The 23,883-nt window shown below is 34.9% G+C and overlaps 1 protein-coding gene across 2 annotated transcripts; it reads left to right on the top strand.

The window, feature by feature from the left end:
- Positions 1-656: 656 nt before the first annotated feature.
- On the top strand, positions 657-15,748 carry LOC120082947 (vacuolar protein sorting-associated protein 41 homolog). 2 transcript variants are annotated; one of them, XM_039038384.1, is made up of 19 exons: positions 657-1,041; positions 1,437-1,706; positions 1,799-1,978; positions 3,241-3,504; positions 4,184-4,316; positions 4,405-4,495; positions 5,038-5,140; positions 5,926-6,029; positions 6,100-6,193; positions 6,292-6,447; positions 6,530-6,592; positions 6,698-6,763; positions 10,877-11,077; positions 13,123-13,200; positions 13,272-13,391; positions 13,523-13,603; positions 13,686-13,771; positions 14,759-14,840; positions 14,925-15,748. In XM_039038384.1, the coding sequence occupies exons 1-19, from the start codon at positions 781-783 to the stop codon at positions 15,372-15,374; spliced, it is 2,883 nt and encodes a 960-aa protein (XP_038894312.1). In that variant the 5' UTR covers positions 657-780; the 3' UTR covers positions 15,375-15,748. The 2 variants fall into 2 exon arrangements, with proteins under 2 accessions (XP_038894312.1, XP_038894313.1); XM_039038385.1 differs by lacking the exon at positions 657-1,041 and having other exon boundaries at positions 1,469-1,647.
- Positions 15,749-23,883: the final 8,135 nt, after the last annotated feature.

Raw genomic sequence — 23,883 nt, 5'->3', positions numbered from 1 at the left:
GCTACATTATATAATCCCATAACCAATCACTAAAACGTGCATAAGAGAAAAACAAATATTTTCCGTAATAATTGGTAAATTGATTTGAAAATTAGTACTTGGATTTAAGATTTAAAATATAAGTTAAGATTTTGATATAATATTTGGTAAATATATAAAATTTGGTATAAGATTGATGAAGATTCATAATATTTTGGAGAAATTACTTGAATATCGGTGTAATCTAGATGTACCGAGAAAGCGTAAAAGACTAAAATAATCAATAAGTTAGAAAAAATTAAATCTCGGAGATCGATTTGAAAAACTATTTAAACGAGTTTTAATAAGTTAGAAAAAACTAAATCTCGGAGATGGATTTGAAAAACTATTTAAGAGTTAAAAAAAGGGGACTAATTTTGTAAGGTAAAATCTTAAATGAGGTTATTTATGACGATTTTTCAAAAATATATTTGAGAATGTGAAATACAAACTCTGTTTTATTTAAATTAATTGTTTTGAAGATGTTGTTTTCAGATTGCATATGGAACATGCCATTATCAATTGTTGTTGTCGCACGAACGCCCTCTTCTAATAATTTTATCGCACGATTTTCCTTTGGTAAAGTAATAAGCCGTGTAATGGAAATTAAACAAACATCAAATAAATTAGGGGGAAACTAGTCTTCCTTTCCAAAGCCTTTTGTTTTTCCCCATAATTGATCTCTCTACTTCCTTTTTCATTAACTCCAACTTTTTTCCTTCTCTGGCGAACCGCGACAATCTGAATCGGCCGTACATCACAATGGCTCCCATTCTGTCGGAAAACGGCGCCGAAGGAGACGACGAGAGGGAGGAGGAGGAAGAAGACGATGAGGAAGAAGAAGAAGAAGAAGAAATGGCCGACGATGAGGAGGAGCCTAGGCTCAAGTATCAGAGAATGGGAGGAAGCGTACCATCTTTACTGGCCAGTGATGCCGCCTCCTGCCTTGCTGTTGCGGAGCGGATGATCGCGCTTGGGACTCACGCCGGCACCGTTCATATTCTCGACTTTCTCGGAAATCAGGTTTCGCTTCTTTTGTTTAAATCGGTGCTCAAATTTGATCTTCTTATTTTATTTTGGAAATTTTTGGAAATTCGGTGTGCAATTGCCTCCAGTTCCGAGCAGAGCTGTGTTAAATTTTGAGATTATGATAGTTGTTTTTGAAGTATTTCAATATGGCTCAATTTCGCGCTATCAGATACAGACCCGAGCTGCGATTTTTCCATGTATTCTATTAGATTGTACTTTGTAGTAGTGAACAAAATATATCAATGGTCAAACTATGAGATTCTGTGGTTTTCTAGTACACATGATTTTACTTTTGATGAGGCATTAGAGTGGAAAGTTTTCATGGGTAACCGTTGGTTATTGCTACACATGCTAATCGTCAAGTGTGTGCTCGATTTTGTTTTTCTTAGGTTAAGGAGTTCTCTGCTCATACTGCCGTTGTCAACGATCTCAGCTTTGATACAGAAGGTGAATATGTAGGTAGTTGTTCGGATGATGGTTCGGTTGTAATTAATAGTCTGTTCACCGATGAGAGAATGAGGTTTGAGTATCATCGACCGATGAAGGCAATTGCATTGGATCCAGACTATGCAAAGAAAACTTCTAGAAGATTTGCAACAGGTGGTCTAGCGGGCCATTTATATTTTAATTCAAAGAAATGGCTAGGATATAAAGACCAGGTTTTCAAATTTCTTTTTGCCACCCCAGTTGAGAAAATCTTCCTTGTATCAGATGACTTGATTCTCACTGCAAAGTTAGCTGCTTTTTTTAGGTCTTGCATTCTGGTGAAGGCCCAATACATGCAGTAAAATGGAGAACAAGCCTTATTGCTTGGGCAAATGATGCAGGCGTAAAGGTTTATGATGCTGCAAATGATCAGCGAATTACATTTATTGAAAGACCGAGAGGAAGCCCACGTCCTGAACTTTTGCTCCCTCAGTTAGTTTGGCAGGTTTGTTTAATTTTCATGATGTTGTAGACATACTGTAATGTACAAAGAAAGTAACTGAAGTGGATGATACTCCAACTAGCTGTAATTCTAACAGAAGAAATAGCCACATTGATTTGCAGAAGCTGACACTATCTTCTGATTATTTCATTAATACTGTAAGTTGTGTTTGTGGGCCTTTTTAAAATTAAATTCTGGTCTTCTGAATTTTCAATGTGAGGAAGATTTGAATATTCCTAAATAACTTCATGTTCTTGAACACTGGTGGAACTTTTCAAATATGAAGAAGTTGTTTCTTTTATATATATAAAAAAATAAAATTACTTGGTACCAAATTAAAGGTTAGTTATATTTAATTATTTGATCCATTAACTTTTCAAATATCAAAAACTTTTTTCAGATAACTATATATTTTTTTTCTTTTCATGGAAAAAAAATGCATTTTGTTAATTAGGTCTAGAAAAATTACTGTGTTCTCTCACTATTCATTCTCTTGGAATAAAATACGGGTAGTTTATACATTTTTTTTCTTGGGATAAAATACCTCTGTTAGTAAGAACTAAAAGAAAAAAATGATGTGCGCTTTGTTTTTCATTTTTTTTTTAAATGAATACTCTCCCTTAAGATTCTCCTCTTCGCCTCTCTCAAATATTATTGGGCCTTATGGCCACATTTTGTTCAGGGTTTCTTTTAGACAACTTGGCAAGAAAGGAACCAAAGAATTTTTAAAGATAAGGAGCCTTCTTTTTTTCTTGTATTTGTCTCTAAGTTCTTCACTCCTTTGGGAGTTTGTATCCGTTGAACATTTTCTTTTCATTATACCAATGAAAAGTTTTAATAAAGAAAAAGATAGGGAGCCCTCTTTTGGTAGAATTTTTTATGCTATTGTATATGTGACAAATACTTGGTTACACATCCTCTTTCTAATGATTATAGTTTATCTTCTCTATTATCCAATTGGAGGGCCTTTTGTAACTCCCTTGGAAAGCAGAGGTTTTCTTCTTTCTTTTGTAATTTCTTACATCAATGAAACTGTTTCTTATATTTATAAAAAAAATTGAATTCTTGGTAATGACCCTAAGTGTTTTTCTATACAATACCGATTGTTAACATTTTCACTAACTACTTTTGCACCTTTTTAGTTTTGATAAGGCGTGTAAGTAGCAGTCAAAATAACTTGGTGCTATCCTCTTGACATAGGATTATTGTTACTATTTTCTTTATCGAGTATAATTTCTTGTTGTATTTTCTTTATGTTTATGTAGGATGATACTCTGTTGGTCATTGGCTGGGGAACGTCTGTCAAGATTGCATCAATTAGAACAAACCAGAATAGAGCAGCCAATGGGACACAGAGTAGTAGGCATGTTCCAACATCTAGCATGAACCGGGTTGATATAGTGGCATCTTTTCAAACCAGCTACTTAATCACAGGAATGGCTCCATTTGGGGACGTCCTGGTTGTTTTGGCTTATATTCCCGGGGAAGAAGGTGAAAAAGATTTTAGTATAACTGCTCCATCCCGGCAGGTATATTCACACCAAGCTGAATGTACATATACCCAGTCTTACCAGCATAAGATTTTAAATGGGTTTGAATTTTATTTTTGTACAAGTTTTTAGCGACTTGTTCTAATTATACTCATACTGCAAACTGGGAGCTTAATGGTGAACTTGTGTTATGCATGTATAACAATCAGATCCAAATATATTTGATTAGTTCCTTGTCAGTTGTTTAGTGCCATGGTTTGTCAAATTTCATGAGAAATCATAGACCTTCTTTGTCTCTTCAAATGAAGGAGTATATTATTTTTTAACACTTAACAGTTCCTGATTTAACTATTTGAAGATCATGAATATGCTGTTTCTTCTGTCCAAGTGTGTATGCGAGTGAGTGGTTTATGGAATGTGAGTATAACTGTTTTTTAATCTGACTATTGTTATCTAAAGGAAACAACTCTAATCATTGAAATAATGAAATAGACTAAAGCTCAAAATGCTAGCATGACCACATGCTCTATTCATCTGACTATTGTTTATTGTTTGTCTGCTATTTCCTATTTCTTCTAATGTGTTTCTTATGTAAGAGCATGACCACATGCTCTTTGTTTTATGATTGTGTTAGGTGCCTGCTCATTTTTCTTCATAAAGGTGCTGGTTACTCCCTTTGATGTGTTATTCTTATCTTGTGTAAATCACTTTCAAGTAGGGAAATGCCCAAAGACCAGAAGTTCGTGTTGTAACATGGAACAATGATGAATTATCTACTGATGCCCTACCCGTACATGGTTTTGAGCATTACAAGGCAAAGGACTATTCCCTTGCACATGCTCCTTTTGCAGGTTAATTTATATCTATGGAAGAATATAAATTTTTCTAGCACAGGGTAAATTGTCTTAAATGTTCAAATACTTCTTTATGTCAGTGTAGGCAGCAGCTATGCTGGTGGTCAGTGGGCTGCTGGTGTTGAACCTCTGTACTATATCGTATCCCCGAAAGACATAGTTATTGCAAAGCCCAGGTTGGTTTTTAATCTGTGTTGTTTCATAACTATAGATTTCTCATTTATTGTTGTACCTAGCACTTTTAATTGGTAATCACCGGAGGAAGAACTCTTATGACATGGAGTCATGGACAACGTGAAAATTTATACAACTACAAACAGGTTTTCATATTTTCATCTTTAAAATAATATGCATGTCTTATGTAGTATGCTAACAACTCTTATGATATGGACAACATGAGGATGCTATTAAATGGAACTTCTCCACGGATCCTCAGATTTGGGCAGGTCTTACAAGTCCCAAATGAATAATCAAATTGAGAATAGTTGTGTCAAAATTTATGCCTTAATTAAACAGTTTTTGCAGATAAAACTGAAATAATGATAAATTGGTGCTACATTACTCTTTCAAAAATGTTGGTAATTTGGGGTTTTCAATTGCAACGTTTCTACATATTCACCATGTCATTTTAAACAGTGCAAAAGGAACTACACCATGTATCTTTTACTCTGCATCGCATCCCTTTGTTTTCATGATTGTATGTTTTATTTTTTCTTAGGGATGCTGAAGATCATATTGCTTGGCTTCTTGAACATGGTTGGCATGAAAAGGCTTTGGAAGCAGTTGAAGCAGGTCAAGGAAGAAGTGAACTCCTTGATGAGGTACATTTCTTTGGCCCATTCATTTCTCCTCCTCCCTGTTAAACCATTCCTTTAATTTAAATTGACGTTTGATATTTAGACGCATGGTTCATGAATACATATCATTAGTTCGTTTTCTTTAAAGAACTTCTGAGCTCTTTCTCTTGTATGAAGACTGCTTCTGCATTTCATATTTTGCATACTTAGTGTTAGTTGGATGCAAGCATCCTGTCTTGATATCATAAGGGTTGGGCCCCAATATTCCCTCTACCCGATTCCTTCAGGTTGAGTCCTTTTGCATGACTCCTCTTGCTAGGCTTAGGGATCCTACCTGGCCCTTAGGTTGTCTATCTTCTTTCACGATTATCATATACATCTATTTCTCATAAAAAAAAAAAAAAAAAAATTGGTCACCCCATGTAATTTACCTAGTGTTTCAATCTTCCTTGAAGTCTTCAAACATCCCAACAGAATTATAATTTGATTTTTAATTGATATATCGGAAGTCTTATACAACAATATTATATTTTTTGTGATTCTTTTGAAAGTTTTATTTCTACACTTCATCTCACAAATGAAATTTCTTTCTCGAATGAAAATTAAGTGGTAAATATTAAGGTTGAAGTTCTTGATTGGCTCTGGGGATTGATAATCCCTTTAGTTTTCTTGAAGTTATGGAAAAATTAATGTTTTAAGTCATTTTTGTATGAAGTTGGTATAATACTACTCATAATCCCCTAAGTTTTCTGCTTCCTTCTTTTAAAAGAATAAAAGGTATAATATTTTTTTGTTCCTTATGTGTTTAGGTGGGATCCAAATATCTTGATCACTTGATTGTGGAGAGAAAATATGCGGAAGCTGCCTCGCTATGTCCCAAATTGTTGCGAGGCTCAGCTTCTGCTTGGGAGAGGTAATTAGTTGATTGCCTTGTCTGCCCTTCTTCATATGCTAGCATAATTACAGAAACATATTTTTCACAGATGGGTTTTCCACTTCGCTCATTTGCGTCAACTTCCTGTATTAGTTCCATACATACCAACAGAAAACCCTAGATTGCGTGATACTGCTTATGAGGTTAGTCTGGAAGAAAACTCTACTTTTTTTCCATTTATGAGTGATTTATTCATCTCCAACGTGAAAACTTGACATTTTTTTAAACTGGTTTATTGTAGGTTGCTCTCGTTGCTCTTGCTTCAAATCCATTGTTTCATAAGGATTTATTAACGACTGTTAAGACTTGGCCACCTGTAATTTATTCGCCCCTACCTGTTATCTCAGCCATAGAACCTCAGTTCAATACTTCTTCAATGACTGATGCTCTTAAAGAAGTAAATATTTATTTTTCTGTTATTTTTTTTTGTTCACTTAAAGTGTGTTTTGCAGTAAGCTCGTTTTTTTTTCCTGCATCAGGCATTAGCTGAACTATATGTCATAGATGGGCAGTATGAGAAAGCTTTTTTGCTTTATGCTGATGTAAGTGTTTAGTTTTGTGCTCTCTCTCTGCTGTTAACTGGATCTAGAACGCTACTACTGTTTCTCTTTTGAATACATATTTGCTTATGTTGCTCTTATTTTCAGCTGCTGAAGCCAGATATATTTGACTTTATTGAGAAATACAATCTGCATGAAGCCATTCGTGAGAAGGTATGAGAATTTGGGATTAGGAACCCTATAGTTCTCTTGTTTCTTTCTTCTGAGTAAAATTAAGTGTGTGGCAATTATGTTATGAAATGTCGCTTTTGTGGCAACACATCTTGAAAGGTAGGATCTTCTAACCATCATGAGTTGACCTAATAGCTATTTTTGAATGGAAACTTGTCACTTTCATTGATATATTGAAAAGAGCAAAAACTCAAAATACAATGTCACTTGAAATAAAGGTACAAGAGAAATAAACATCTAGATTGTAAAAATAAAAGCACTACTTTCTCTATAACCAAATTTCAGCAAGAAAGACTTTAAAGCATTTGACCATAATAATTGCCAAGAAGTATTTGTAACACATTTTCCTTGAATGAACTTCCAAAGGTCCACTGAAGATGAAAAATAGCCAATAGTTTGTACCAACAAACCGCATCAAATCTACAATAAAAAAATTGGTGCTGAAGATCTTCACTTGCTTCCATACATAGGGGGCATATTGTGGGAGACAAATAATGAACTTGAAGCTTCCTTTGGATGGTGGTAGAACAATTTAACGGTCCAAATATCATAGCCCAAATAAGGATATTAATTCTCTTGGGGCTGTTGGTTTTCCACAAATTCTGAAAAACAGCTTTAAAAATTGCAACGGAGGCTGCCAAGTGTTTAAGATAACGATTCAAGCTCATCCACGACTCTCTGAGGGGTTTCTATCTTTTTTCCCCAATAAAACTTGTAGAAGTTGTTCAAACACCTGAATTTCAACATCTTTTAGAAGCCTTTTGAAGTAAATTGCTCAAGACAAAGTATTGCCATCCAAATGGTCGTAGACCAATTGGGAGATATTGCAATCCTGAAAAGCTGAGGAAAACGAGAACTGAGTGGGCAAACATCAACTCAAGGGAGATTCCAGAATGAAACTTTTCTTCCATTTCCTAATTTAAATGATGCCAATGAATCAACTTGCAACGAATCTCTACCATGAACGCTCAATACCACTTTGCACCATAGTGAATCTAGCTCATGAAAATGTCTTTTTTTTCCCTCCTAAAAAATGAAACGAGCCTCTTTATTAAGATAATGGAATGAGACAAAACAAAGTGATAGTAACAATACAATGAAGAGACATTACTAAAGCCTAAGGATCAACAAGTGCATTAGGACATCTCAACTAGGTTCTCAACTAGGTTGACACCTCTATAGCACTCTTATCATTTCCAATACAATCAATACTAACCAAAAACTAGGTTCCAATAACAAATAGGAGCCGATACAAGCAATACATGGTCATAAATAAAGCGGTACAAAACTCAGAAACTAATACTAGATGACTACAACAAAGTACAGCCTGCAAAAAAAGACAAATCTAAGAGAATATACTATAGTGGAGGGAAGATGAAAGCCTTCCAATTGAGACTGATGTCGTGGATGGAGAAATCTTCGTAGGTTGTGGCAAGGGAACACCATGAGGAAGCGCTAAGTTGAGCTATCTCAAAGCGGATCATCCAACGTGAAGCTTTATCATGAAATACATGCTGATTTCTTTCAAACCACAGTTCTGCTCTAAGCTTTCACTGCATTAGTCCAGATCAACCTTGGTTTTTCATTAAAGGTGGGACCGATAAGCAGCTGCTCCACATTATCCTTGAACACATTACCAAAACTCCAACTGATATTGAAACATTCAAACAAGTGACCAGCAAAGTGTTCTGACTTCGAGTGACAATGGGCCAATGTAGGTTGAGAGGAAGAAATCTAATGCCTAGTGCTTTAGAGTATAATGAAACCTAAAAGCCCAATATTAGGTCTTCAATTTCCTTGAATGATCTTGTTGGCGAACCTTGATCATTAATCAATTCTGAAATCAAATTCCTCCTCTTCTTTGCTGCTAGATATCTTTGAAAATGTCTTCAACCTTATTTTGCTAGTAGTGCCACATTTCTGAATGTTAATCCTGCAATGCCAAGACTTTTCAAAAGAAAAAAAGTCCGTCAATGCCAAGACCTCCATTCTTTAATGGCTAGGAAACCGAATCCTAATTTACAAGATGATTGATTTTACTGCCTTTGTCTCCTTCCCACAAGAGAGTCTTCAAGATTCTTTCAATAATTGAAATTACTTTGGCTGGCATAAGAAATAGAGACATAATATATATTGGAAGATTCTCCAATACAGTTCTACATAAAGTGAGTCTTCCTACACGAGAGATATTAAAACACTTCCAACGAACTAATATTTTTTCTAGATTTTATCAATAGTGGGCTGCCAAAATGAGACTTTTCTTGGGATAGCCACCAATGGAAGGCCAAGGTATAAAAAAGGCAAATGTTTACCTTGCAGTGAAGCCGTGAAGAAGTTGAAATCAGCTTTTCCTCATCAATATTGATTCCACTAAAAGGAGATTTTTCCCAATTAACTTTTTGCCCCGAGCACCACTCAAATAACTCTATTGCCTTGATGAGTACATTTAACATGCCATCATTGCATTTGCACAAAAGAAGAGCGGCATCTGCAAATTGTAAAATAGACACATGGACCTTGTCTTTTTAAACAACAAATCTTTCGAAGACCTCTTTCTCATGAATATAGTCAATAATAGAACTTAGAACTTCACTAACTATGAGGAAAGAAAGGGAGAAAGGGTCTTCTTTTCTAATACCTCTAGTAGCAAGAATGCATTGTCTTGGCCTTCCATTGATAAATACTGAAAAATTGGGATTGCGAGCACAACCATTAATCCAAGTGATCCATTCAGGATTAAAGCCTTTTAACGTAAGAACATCCTCCAGGAAATCACAATCCACATGGTCAAAGGCCTTCTCCAAATGAAGCTTAAGAATCCACCCGTTTTCTTTTTTGCTTTATATTCTTCAACAATCTCATTAGCAACAAGGATATAATCTGTATTTGTCTTCCAACTATAAAGACACTCTAAGACGGAGAAACAATGTCTGGCATTATTGACTCCATTCTTTCTGCAAGAACCTTTGTGATGAGCTTGTAGATTGAAGTTGTGATATGACCTTACTTGAACAGGATCTATTCTATAGGTTGTACAACTGTGTCCTTGAGTTTTAAAGATTGAAGTTGTGAGGCTAATTGGTCGGTAATCTTTAACAAAGGAAGCAACTTCTTTCTTGTAAATCAGACAAATGAAGTTCTCTTTGATACAAGCACTTAACTTTCCATTTCTGAAGAATTTTGTAAATAGTTTAAGTAAATCAGCTCTAATCAAATTCCAAAACATGAGAAAGAATTCCACTGTAAATTTATCAGGGCCTCAGGGCCTGGGGCTTTATTCTTTCCAAGGGCTTTCAAGGCTCTCAAAATTTCTTCAGCTGTAAAAGGGGCTATAAGATTCAAGTTTTGAGCTGCAGAAACTTGAGTTAAACGAAGATTAACTGGAATTGAATGGGAACTAGGTAATTGCTTATATAAAGAAGAGATAAAATTTAAAATTTCTTCTTCAATGTCTTTGGTAAAAGTAAGATAAACTCCTTGGGTGGAAAATAATTTTGAAATCAAGTTTCTTCCTCTTCTTTGCTGCCATGAATTTGTGAAAGAAGCCTGAGTTTTCATCACCTAATCGACACCCGTTTAGCTTGCATTTTTGAATAAAATTACGCACTGCAAAAAGATAAATTTCTATAATTTCTCCTTTGATTGCTGCTTGTATATCATCTTCCAGGGAAGACAGATTATTTGCTTCAGCTTTGAATCAAAATAATCTAATTCACTGAGAAGACTTTTTTTCTTGGTTTTTCTTGTTTCTTCTGCAGTTCTGCAGCCACGTTCCACTCTTTTAATGTCTCTTTAATTTTTCTAAGCTTTGAACAAATAACAAATCCAGCCCAACCTTGAATACTATTTCCAGCAAAAGAAGCTTCAATTTCCTTGCAACAAGCAATATCCAGCAACCAACCTTGGAGTCTTGTAGTTCAGTTTGTACCTTAGTTTTTTTGTCCTTTGTAATTTGTTGGTAGCCTTTTGTAAAATGAAAAAAAAAAGGGGATTTAGAGAGAACAATTTTACAGTCCAGTCTCATGAGCAAACTATCATTATGTTTATTATCATGTTCAAATGTATGACAACCTTTCTTTTACCCATCTTTTGTAGGTTGTCCAACTCATGATGCTAGATTGCAAGCGAGCTGTTCAATTGTTTATCCAAAATAAGGAACTGATTCCTCCAAACGAAGTTGTTTCACAGCTTTTCAAAGCTGGCGATAAGTGTGATTTCAGATATTTTTTGCACCTATATCTGCATTCCTTATTTGAAGTAAATCCACATGCTGGAAAGGATTTCCATGACATTCAGGTACAAACTACTGAAGATCGAGTTATCCTTTAGCGACTTGGTTTCCATGTTTTCACTTGTGTAGATGATATATCTATTCAAGTTGATGTGAGATGTGACGAGATTGCACCATTGAAGTAAAGCGAGAGATATAAATAAAATTACAACTAGCAATAATTTGAAAAAGAAATATACTATATAATGTTAGACATTAAACATTAATATTTAAGTGATAGAAGTTCATCATAGCGGTAGCTCCGCAAAGTCTTCAATTGCAATTAAGACATCAATTTACGGACGGTGGTGGCGCTCCTAATGAGGTGGGCGGTGTAGACAAACGGCACTCGAACTTGATTACCCAAACTTAAACCCTAACCCTAACCTTGTGAGAACGTAGCCGTCAAATGAATAAACAAACGAACGAATATTTTAAACTCTAGATGGGCTCTTGTATTCTACTTCGTAGAATAATCTCTTATTATATAATTAGGCTAAAGATACATATATATAGGCAAGTAAGAAACCTTAATATAGGCAATATAAATTACAATAAAGGTCAACTATACATAATAATATATAAATACATATTATAACAATCATCACCATTATTATTGTTTTGAAAAGGTATACTTTTCATTGGTTGAAGAAAAGATTACACTGTTAAAGGGATATACCGAGAAAACATCCCCACACTCTTAACAACCAAATCAGCCCAATCTTAACAGAAATAGCTCCCTTTTAGTATTGATTATACTGATAGAATAACAAAAATTGATTTGTCAAAGAACACCATAGAGCAGCATAGTTCTTGGCACAATCCATAAATTGACCTAATCAAATACTCTCTTTAAGATTCTTTGGTCTCTTTGAAACCATATTCTTTGAAGAACGGCTTTGCTTGAATAAATTCAACTTCACTCCACAAGTTGAACTATATTCTGCTATGAACTTCTATTAAACACCCAAACCAAATTAGAAGTCTAGAAGAGCTACTCCCAACTCTAACCACTATAGACATAATGAAAGAATAAATAAAATTGATCTCCATCTGCAACCAAAAAAAGTTTACAATTGGTCAATTGCAGGGCATTTTAATAAAGTGTATTGGACAAGAAACGAAGGTTAAACTAACAAAAGCAAGTTATACAAAAACTGGATATGAGATATCCTCACAGAATTAACATGCCAAATGAAACTTTTCTGGTTTTCCAGCTAGCCTCTAATCAAAGATTAGTTGATTTTAATATGATGAAAGTTTTCTTTCACCAAGAATTTGGCTGAAATCTTGCCTAAAGAATTCAACTAGATTCTTCTATCATTATGAGATCCAATATAAAGCATTTTTTTTTTTAAAAAAAGAGAAACTTTTGGCTGCTCTGTCTTGGAGGGAAAATCGATATCACCAAAAGAGGGGGATGAAAAGAAAATAAATAGTGGTGTATAACAGTGGACTGGATTTCCTCTAATTGAAGGGGACATTGGTAAGAGAGATTGATTTGAGAGAAACCGAGGGAAAAATTGAATGACATTTTGTGTATAGAGTACTTGCCCAGTTCCAGCTTTCTGAGTGGGATGGTACAATGTACTGTTGGCTGGCTTTATGTGGTGTCCTTGCAGTGGCACTCTCTACTGCACGTTCACAATGTTGAAAGCGAAAAAAAATGTGCAAAGGAAAGCACCTATTGAAGGCACGCGACACTGTCACACAAGCAAGAAGATGGTTGCATGCCTCACCTTGCCTTGAACCATAAGCTTGCATCAAAATGCACCTCAATAACATTGCTGGATTCCTTTTCAATTTATACTTTTATCTGCTTAAATACTAAAGCTGGTTGCTAACTGAAAGTAAACTGGTGGTTTTATCAAGAATGATTAAGCTTGACCTCGAGTAAGACTGTGAACATTGCAGGTGGAGCTTTATGCTGTCTACAATATAAAGATGCTTTGTAGTTGGAGCTTTTTGGCTCATTTTGTTCATAACCATAATAGGTGGTTTCTTTGTGGTTAGAGCTTTCTTGTTCTTATTTAATAATTTGCTTCCCCTTTACCCTCCAAAACTATTGCAGGTGGAGCTTTATGCTGACTATGATACAAAGATGCTGCTTCCGTTTCTTCGTAGTAGTCAACATTATACACTTGAGAAGGTTTGAATTACCTGTTGGTGTTTCTAGTGGTTATGCTGTATCTGTTTATGACTTTGTGAATATAATCTCAGGCATATGAGATTTGCATTAAAAAAAATCTTTTGAGGGAGCAAGTCTTTATTCTTGGAAGAATGGGAAACGCAAAACAAGCCCTTGCTGTCATCATTGATAAATTAGGAGATATAGAAGAGGTACTTGCATTATTTTTTGACTGAAGGCAGCTTGGCTTCCAGATGGCACTCTGAATTTGCATTTGAGATCTCTTTCGCTTTTGAGTTGTGGTTACGAACTACTCATAAAACCTTCTTGTCATCATGGACAGGCAGTAGAGTTTGTTAGCATGCAGCATGATGATGAACTCTGGGAAGAACTAATAAAGCTATGTCTTCATAAGGCTGAAATGGTATCAATAAATGCTCTTCCCTTGTTGTCTAATTTTCCATACACTGATTTATTTTGAAGGGGTTTTCCTCTATTATTGTCAGGTTGGCATGTTATTGGAGCACACAGTTGGCAATCTGGATCCTCTTTATATTGTCAACATGGTTCCTAATGGTTTAGAGATACCTCGGTTTGTTTCACTTTCTGAAATCATTAGTTTTCAATTTCTGTGGTGTTTATATCTGTTGTCTTTCTATTGCAAGTGGCATACATCCCTGTAAAATGTACTGTGGTTCCCTTTCACTTGTATAATTCTATTTATTTAATGTTTTAGTGTTGTCCAGCCTAGAATTACGTTAGTGGTGGGTTAAAATTTTTAGAGGCACTTCTAGAATTTAAGATTTATTTATTTTAAATCCAGGTCTATCACAATTTGCAGTGCTTCTTAGACCTATTTGAATGGATTTTGTAGTTGCTCCGCCTTCCTTGTATTCTTAATTTTTGAAACACTTTGTATTTTCTGATTTGGTCTTGGTCATGTCTTTTATAGCACAAAATCCTCAGCATATTAAACTACTTTAAACATTTTAATCCTTGGAGTTATCGCTTTGCTTCTCTGAGATGAAAGGTTGTGCATAGTAGATAGCACTTATAGATATTGGGGGTTTTTATAACTATTCGTTACTTGCAAAAAGTAATAAAGAAAACCACGTGGGACTCGAATCTCGGCATTTTTATTGAATCAGCTAATGATTTTGTATTGTTTATTGATAATGTCCCGTGTATTTATTCTTCTGTTGTCATTGATTTCTGCACAATTTACAAGGTTACTATTTATTCGGTTAGTATTTTGTAATGTGCGCCTATGCTCTCATTCCATGTATTCTCCGTTTGAAATTGTCTCAAGCTGTTTATAGTTGATTGTTGAGGCATTAAAACTGGGTTATTATCTTTCTTGGGCTATGTACTTCCAGATATTTTTTTCTCAATTTTTTTTAATTTCTGACATGTTGTGTAGCAACGTGATGCAAATAAGCATTCTAACTATTAGATTTGTTGTTAGATTATAGGTTGTGCCTAAATTAAACAAATTGAACGTATGTAAAATTAGATTTATTTTCATATTTTGATGTACACCTACACATGGTCTAAAATCTTCCCCTTATTTCTATTTCAGCCTCCGGGATCGGCTAGTTAAAATCATTACTGATTACAGGACGGAAACCAGTCTTAGACATGGATGCAATGATATTTTGAAGGTATTTTTCATGCGAGACAAAATTTCTTGCTTCACTTGAACTGAACCTTGTGCTATCAAGATAGTAATATGTGATTTCTGACAGGCCGACACTGTGAATCTATTGGTTAAGTACTACAAAGAGGCCAGACATGGACTTTACTTGAGCAATGAAGAAGATGAATTGCGTGGGAAAAGGAACGAAAATAAGGTTTCTCAGTCAATTAAAAAATCTTTGAATGTTGGAATGATGGAGGTTAAGTCGAAAACTCGGGGAGGTGCTCGATGCTGTATATGTTTTAATCCCTTTTCAATACAAAACATATCAGTCATTGTGTTCTTTTGCTGTCATGCGTATCACGAGACTTGTCTTATAGAATCTACCACCAATCTTGATGCTAAGAAAGGGACTGGAGATACTCGGCATGATTTGACATCTGACTTCGATTATGAAAATGGAGAAATAGAGGACGACGAAGACGACGAGGACGATACAGATGTGGGCAGTCCTAGAATGCGTTGTATCTTATGTACTACTGCTGCTTCCAAGACTTGAAAGCGCTTTGTTTGCATTATTTGCAGTCACGGTTTTTCGTTATTTTTCTTCCCCTTTGTTGGGCTTCTTGGAATTTGTTTATGAGCATGCATGTATAGGCTATCGTCTCTTTCCTTTCATTGTTATTTGTATTTTTCCTTATCAAAGTCTGTATAATTGGTTGGAAGATTTTGGTTGATGGGTTGTAGCCATTCTTATTTTCATACAAAGCTTAAATTATGCTCGGATTTGTAGTTGAATTGAGTTGGGTTAACCGATTGATGGGTTCAGGGTGATTGACATTTGTGTATATTTCTTTTTTCAACTTCAATTCTTACGAGAATTGCAACTTTTTATAATGTCAATAATATACACGAATCATATTTGTGACAAAATATGCATCAAATGTCTCTCTGTTTATTTACTTTTATCGTTAAAATCTAAATTTCTGTTTATTTACTTTTATGGTTAAAATCTAAATTTAGTTTCTATGGTTCGAAGAATATTAGAATTTAGTCTCTATGGTTTATACTTAGAATTAAGTCTTTATGGTTTGATAAAATTCTCCTGAATAGTTTCTAATCGAATGAATTATTTACGAACATTTTATCAAAGTATAAAGATTATTTATGAATTTTTATGAAACTACGAAGACTAAAAGTCTAACTTCAAAGTCATAAGGCCTGGATTTTAACTTTCTTCCCGTTGTAGAGATTAAATTTATAATTTAATTTATTTTAGTTTCATGTTTTTGATTAAGAAAAAAAAGAAAGGACATAAAAGTTTGAACCATCAATGAAGAATATGGAAAGAACTTGGTTAGAGTTTGAAGGCGGCTTCTGAATCAATGAACCAAAGTGGCTTGTAGTTTGTTTTGATTATTGAATGGAATCTATCTCAATAAAAAAAGAAAAAAGAAATCCTATTTTTGTGGGATGGAATTTTTCTAGATAATCTGGACCAACACAATCTAAACTTTCATGAAAATGGGAGAGGGAGAAGAAGACTACGAAAATGAACAACGATAATAATGTGAATTTGAAAAAGTATATAAACGAGGTTGATTAAAAAAGGAGAAAAAAAGGGTTTTGGTTTTAGTTTTCATTTGGTTTTCCAGTTTTAAAATGTTACACATTAATCTCTTAAGTTCTGACTTTAATTTCATTTTAGCCCTTAAGTTTAAAAATATTGTAGTTTTATTCTTAATTTGTATTTTGTTTCAATTTGGTTGTCAAAATTTACACTTTTAACTTTGAACTTTTAATAAGGTCCCGTTTGGTAACTATTTGGTTTTTGGCTTTTGTTTTTGAAAATTAAGTCTATTTCATCTACATTTTTTACAATGTTTTGCATCTTTTTTAGGTACAATGGTTAAATTTTTAGCCAAATTCAAAAAACAAAAACAATCTTTTGAAGGCTACTTTTTTTACTTCTCAAAATTTGACTTTGTTTTTTAAACCATTGATGAAAGTAGATAACAAATGAAGAAATTTGGAGGTGAAAATAATGTCTATAGGCTTAATTTTAAAAACAAATAGTTACCAAAGGGGCCTAAATAATCACTTTAAGTCAGGAGGGGATTCCCATAGGGTGAGGGGTACGTATGTCCCCTTTTTGACATGCAATGCACGTGGTTAAATTTTGTTGTAGAATTTGAATATTGAAGGAATATATATATCATTTAACTTGAAAAATAAGCATATGACATATAGTAATGAAAATAATAGTCCTAAGACTATGTATTTTGTTTTAGATTAATTTACTATGAAAATAAAAATAAATTGGACATGGTTAAAAATCTTTGAAATATAAATTTTTGTGAGGAATGAATACACTTTTCATTAATTGAAAATTATAAATATATTTGACTTTAAATTTTAAAAGGGAAAATTGCACAAACCACCCCTATACTATGGGGTTGGTTACAATCACACCTTTAAAATTTCAATTTGAGCAATTACCTCCCTTTAATTTTTTTAATGGTTACGATTAGCCCCTTTTGTTAAATTAATGTTTATTTATGATAACTCACACAAGAATAAGAGGGTAAATTTGTCATTTTAAAAAAAGCACCTTGTTGGAGAAGATGGGTCATTTCATTCCATGGGTTTTTTGTACGGATGACCTCATTTGGGAGACCCAATAAAAAATGGTCTCTGGTAGAGAAAGTAATATAAAGTGGCCTTCTACTTACGTCATAAGCATGTGATTTTACCGATTTGTCCCTAAGATGCACTCCTCGCATGCACAAATATGAATTTACTCGATCCTCGATGGCTCGTCACACGTTCCTCGATGCACGGTCACTCGATACCCAGTTTTATGGTCACTCGATACGGCTGCAATCGACATGTATATACTCGATCATATTAACGTCATACTCGATGCTCGATTACTTTATACTCGATTATTTTGAATTCAAAATCCGTTTGAAGGCGTTTGAAGTCCATTATTTCACCACTACCCATGAGCTCAGAATATTCTCTCTGTTCATCCGATTGTATATCTTTCGATGACAACACCTCTACACTGGAAACTCCACGATCTCTGCATCAGGTAACATTATTCTCTTTGTTTGTAGTTTAACTCGACTATCATCAGGTAACATTTTTCTCGTTTTTTGTATTTTGGCATCATTCAATCAAAATTCGACTATATCTGTATCACGTTCCTCGATATGCGCTTGCATGTTGCTCGATACTCGATCGACACGGTTTTCATTTATGTTTTCATATCTTGCATGTTGGCTGGACTTCAAGTTTGTTTTGTTTTAGTTTTCAATTTTTTGTTATTTTGGACCGTTTGAAGTTTAAGGTTTGAGTTGGATAATGCATAAAGATGGAAAATCAAATCGAATACTCGACAATCGACCATCTAGTCACTTGTAATGTACCGAGTAAGGGACATCATGTAGCATGTATCGGGTATCGAGTATTGAAAAAAATTCCTATTTTTCCTTGTTTTTTTTATTATTCTGTGCAGTATGGCTAGACAATTCAAGATTCCTCTCCATGATCGTTTCCTAGGCCAAGCGACCAGCCTATCCTCTCACATTGGGATGATTAACAAGATTGTGAAAGAGAAGCTTACTCCTATTTAGCTTTCCCTCTTCAGGAAGACTGTATTTCGTCGATTTGTGGATATGGACGTTATCTTCAACAACCCATTGGTCCACCATATTCTATTGAGGGAGGTTGAAAACCATAGGAAGGATTCAATGACATTTGATTTGAATGATACAGTTGTAACATTCACCAAAGAAGACTTTCTATTGGTGAGGGGATTGTGGCGGTCACCCAATCTAGTAGTTGTGAGGAGGGCTGAAGGAACTGAATCTCTACATAATAGGTACTCAGGGAATGACTTCACAGGGGACATTCATATTGGTACCTTAGAGACAATGTACAAGGAGATGGAGTTTGATAATGATATGGATATTGTGAAGATGACATTGGTCTACTACACTGAATTGGCTGATGGGAAGGGAGAAGACGAGGGCCAATGTCGATAAGGACCCCTCTCATAGATAGGAATTCACAATTCACTCAGGATTCAGGTCATGTTATCTATGGTCATCCTGATGAAATGTAAGTCTCTATTATGAACAGTGTTATGTAATGAAACTAAAAATTTCGTGGTTGGATCTTATACAAACTCCTTTGTATAGAATATCTCCGCTCACATGTTTATACATGAGTGATTAGGATCAAATCATTTGTAGCACTTTACAACAATTGTAACACGTACAAAGCGGGCCATACTCGTAGTGTCACCAGGATAAGGTACTCACCTTTATCCATCTAATATAGACCATTTAGGTTATCACTTAAACATGTTCCACCCATATGTCTCTACATACATGTTTAAGTTACAAGATAACATTGGATGTTAGTTTATTGGTTTGTGGTGAATGCAACAAAAAAAGGAATAATAGACAATGAGTTTGTTCAATACATTTACAAACTATATGATCCTACGAGATTTAGGGCATCAACCCCAACAGGTATAAGGACACTAGGGTCGATAAAAGACCCATATACGGGCACATTGATGCGGAGACAACATCCTCAGAGACACATAGATCACACCATGATGAGGATGCTCGTAGTCACTCCAATGACTACAAGAGTCACGAACATCACACCCACGAGCCAGAACTTAATGAGCATCAGTCTTACAAGCTCCCTATTGACGAGCATGTGCCCCCAACTGAGGAGCAAGGGTCACCTCGGTTGAATACAGCGCATTCTGAGCCTATGAGGGGTGTGGACATTCGCACATCGCTCTGTGACATACATCAGAGAGTGGCTACGATGGAGCGTAAATTGGATGATGTATAGTCAGACTTGAAAGATGTGAAGTCCTGCTTGAGCGTCCTTTAAGCCGAAGTACAAACAATCACCAGCCTACTGCGGTCATTATGTCAGGTATGTAATATCATCTTCAACTTATTCTAATATAAATCTATATCATGTTGTGTTTGACCTAACATACTTCATAAATTATATAGGGTTTATTGTGGAGTCCACCGAGACTATTGACTCCATTCGTCCACATTCCACTGAGACCCATGACCCAACCCCTCCACTTGTGACCTAAAGTTCCAGGACCCCATTCCTCCACCCACCACTGAGACCAACACAATGGAGCCTGAGTCATGTGAGTCATGTGACCTCATTCCTCCATCAGCCACCGAGATCTAGAACCCCATTCCTCTACCTTCAATGGAGCCTGTGAACTGTGGGGGGAACAAAGACAGATAAGTAGGAAGAGAAAGCCAACAAAATCGTACACCCCTCCAGTTGACACAGTAAGTGTGACTAGAAAGAAGTAGAAATATATTCAAGTCGGTGAACGTCCGATTGACATTGTCCCTTATGACCCGACATATGCTATCTAGAGGACTTGATGAATGAGTTCATGGTCGGGTTGAATAGCGTGGACATGGGTCCTCACTGGTCGGGGAATGAAGTCCTATTCAGGATGAATTGCACAATGAAGGAGTTGTTCTAGGAGCTGATATGTGATAGTAATTGGGTTGAGAACGACGTAAGTTACCATCCCTTATTACATTTATATGCTTATTAATTACTATACCCATTCTTTGACTTAACTTGCAAACTTCAGGTTTTTGATTCTTTATTCATGTTTCTTCGACAGAAGTTTATTGGCTGGCCGGAGATATGTGCTCATCGGTTCACGACATTTCCATATGGCATATTGGTATGTATTATAGAGGGTTTAAATTTTAATGTACAATTTTGCATTATTGATATACACTTAAACCTATTGTTATCTATTTTGCAGTGTCACTTGAACCTCCAAGGTCCAGATATCTTGTTCGAGGCCATACATGGGAAAATCATGGAAGAAGCTACTAAAGTATGGGAGAAAGAGCACACGTATATCGATTACGTGCTTGAACTGGTACCTGAATATTAGCCTGATTGGGCAGATGTTGATTACATCTATAGCCCAGTCAATTACAACTAGCATTGGTTTTTGTTGGTCATGGACATGAATATCAGACGTATCCTTTTGTATGATTCACTGCCCTAGTACATCAAAGCGAAAGATCTGCTAAAATTCCTCGTGCCCCTATGCTTTACTCTCCCTTCACTGGCACAATTCTGTGGCCTATATGATGTAAAGCCCGACATTGCACCCAGTTCTTGGAAGCTGAGTCGTATCAATACAGGCGCCCTATAGAGGAATGCACTGGACTGTGGAATATTCAGTCTCAAGTACTTTGAGTACTTGCTGACCGGGTCGAGTATGGAGAGCTTACGAAAAGATAAGATGCATGATTTCAGGTTGTAATATGGTGCCGAGTTATGGGTAGATCAATTTTTTTATTAGGGCAGATTAATTTTTCTATGTAAATTTTCACATTATTTGTAAATCTAACATTATTTTTATTTAGGCTTCCCATGTGAATTTTGATACTATTTATAAATCTATACCATCTACATAGTCACCAATTTAATTTTTTTTAGTATTGTCGAGTATCGTGTAACATGCACCGAGTATATAATAATCAACCATCAATATAGTCAATGTTTATCGAGTATTGTCAAGTATCGTGTAACGAGTATATCTTAACGAGTATCGAGTATCAAGTGACTGAGTATCGAGTATTTATCAAAACGTCTCTACATTACACTGAGTATATAGTACATGTAAATCAACTATCCATATAGTCAATGTTCATCGAATATTATCGAGTATCATACAGAGTACCAAATGATTAATCAAACGCCTTCAAACGGGTTTTGAATTCAAAATAATCCAGTATGACGTTGATATGATCAAGTATACACGTATCAATTGCAACCGTAGACAATGAAGCTGGGTATAGAGTAATTTAAATAAAATTTGAATTAATTCAAAAACTATTCTTACAGAAAAAACAAATGATAAATATATTATAAAAAAAATTAAATGATTAAAAATATTTGGAGGAAAATACACATAGTTATATATAATGACTTTTAGATGTAATTCTATAATATAATTTCGTTATTTAATATTAAATGCTACTACTTTTTTTAAACGATATTACAACTAACTACCATTTATAACACATTCTTAATTATATGAATATATTTAACTTTGTGAAATTAATACATTTGTAGTATTTTGGAGCAACCTTAACATATTTATCTTCATAACTTTTAATCCTATGCCCTTTTTTAAATGTTATATTATTATATTGATAACGAATTACATATATTTTTGTCTTAAAATCGTCTTTTTTTAAAACAAATTTAAAAGAATAAATATTTGAGGAAAAAAACGCCTTCACACGGGTTTTGAATTCAAAATAATCGAGTATGAAGTAATCGAGCATCGAATATGACGTTGATATGATCGAGTATACACGTGTCAATTGCAGCCGTATCGAGTGCATATGAAGCTAGCTATCGAGTGACCTTCAAACGGGTTTTGAATTCAAAATAATCGAGTATGACATTGATATGATCGAGTATACACGTATCGATTGCAGTCGTATCGAGTGACCATGAAGCTGGATATCGAGTGACCGTGTATCGAGAAACATGTGACGAGTCATCGAGGATCGAGTAAATTCTTATGACGTAAGTAGAAGGCCATTTTTCATTTGACCCTCCCAAATGAGGCTATCCATGCAAAAAAAAATCCTTTATCCCATATGTTCATTCTCTCTCTTCTTTCCATTTCTTCTCCTTTCCTTCTTTGTTCAACCAGATTCTTAGCCAATGTTTGAATTCCCCAATCAATTAGGGTTTTACAAGAAACTTTTACTTTCTTTTCAATCTTAGAATTCTTTCTCTCCAAAGTGGGATGTTTCTGCACAACGTTTTTAATTTTCGGATTGCTTCTTTTTGCCCCTTCTCTTTTTAAAAGTGTTTTTGTTTATATTTGTACTAATGATAATTTTTCATTACACTTTGCTTCTTAAGATTAGGTTTCTAGAGATGGAGGTAATTAGGGTTAGTTCTTGTTTGGAGAAAGAGGTGGATGGGGATTTTCAAAGAGAGAAATATGCTTTAGATCTGGCTTATTAAAGTTTCATAGGCTGAAGGTGGTGCCCTTGCCAGTGAAGGCTGTGATGGTCGCATGCTCTGACCACCTAAAAATTGTTCATATGTAAAAAGAATGATTGCAATTTGATTCTTATTTTTGCCGCTTTTATCAAATCTGTAGATAATGGTTACTGTCAATTTGTACAAATATAACGGAGGAGCTAGGTCAATATGATGTGGCTATTTTATTCATATATGCAATGGCCTTGTTGCCCTCTTGAATGGATGCATGTGTCTTAAGTTTGAAGATTTATGGTTTGGGTTGAATAGAGAAAGAGTAGAGATGTCTATAGGGCGGGGACGGGGAAGCCCTCCCTGTCCCATCCTGGCCCCATATTCCATTCCCCATCAACAATTAGATTATCAATTAGATTATCCTATCTTAAATATTACCATCGTTAAGGAATTAAAGTAATAAAGTCTTAAACTTAAATAACTAAAAGCCCCATAATTATTCTAACAAAGTCTACAATATTAATATATATATATATACAAAAGTCGAGGTGAGGTTGGGAAATATATTCTCCGTCCGTTCGGGGTGGGTCTCCGTGGGCCTCAACCACATTGATTTTTGGAACGAACGTGTGGAATGACCAATCTTTTCCAGCAAGCTACTTTTTTTTAATAACAAGTTTGTCCTCACGTGAGTATTCCATAATTTAATTTAATACAAGGGGCTGATTGCAACTATTAAAAAAAAATTAAAAGGAGGTGATTGCTCAAATTGAAAATTTAAGATTTGATTGTAACCAACCTCAAAGTATAGGGATGGTTTGTGCAATTTTTCCATTTTTAAATAATGGGAAGAGATAGAAATGGAAAAAAATTGATGGACGAAAATATAATACATATGATGTAATTGAAATAAAAGTTATATTTAAAATTTATAAAGGGGTAGCATAATAAAATACTGAACAAATTATATTATATGGTCTTAAAATTAAAAAAATGAAACAAAAGGGAAT

Source organism: Benincasa hispida, chromosome 8, assembly GCF_009727055.1.
Source record: "Benincasa hispida cultivar B227 chromosome 8, ASM972705v1, whole genome shotgun sequence".
Classification (NCBI taxonomy): Eukaryota; Viridiplantae; Streptophyta; class Magnoliopsida; order Cucurbitales; family Cucurbitaceae; genus Benincasa; species Benincasa hispida.
The sequence above is the reverse complement of the archived record's forward strand: the minus strand, read 5'-3'. Positions and strand labels throughout refer to the sequence as shown.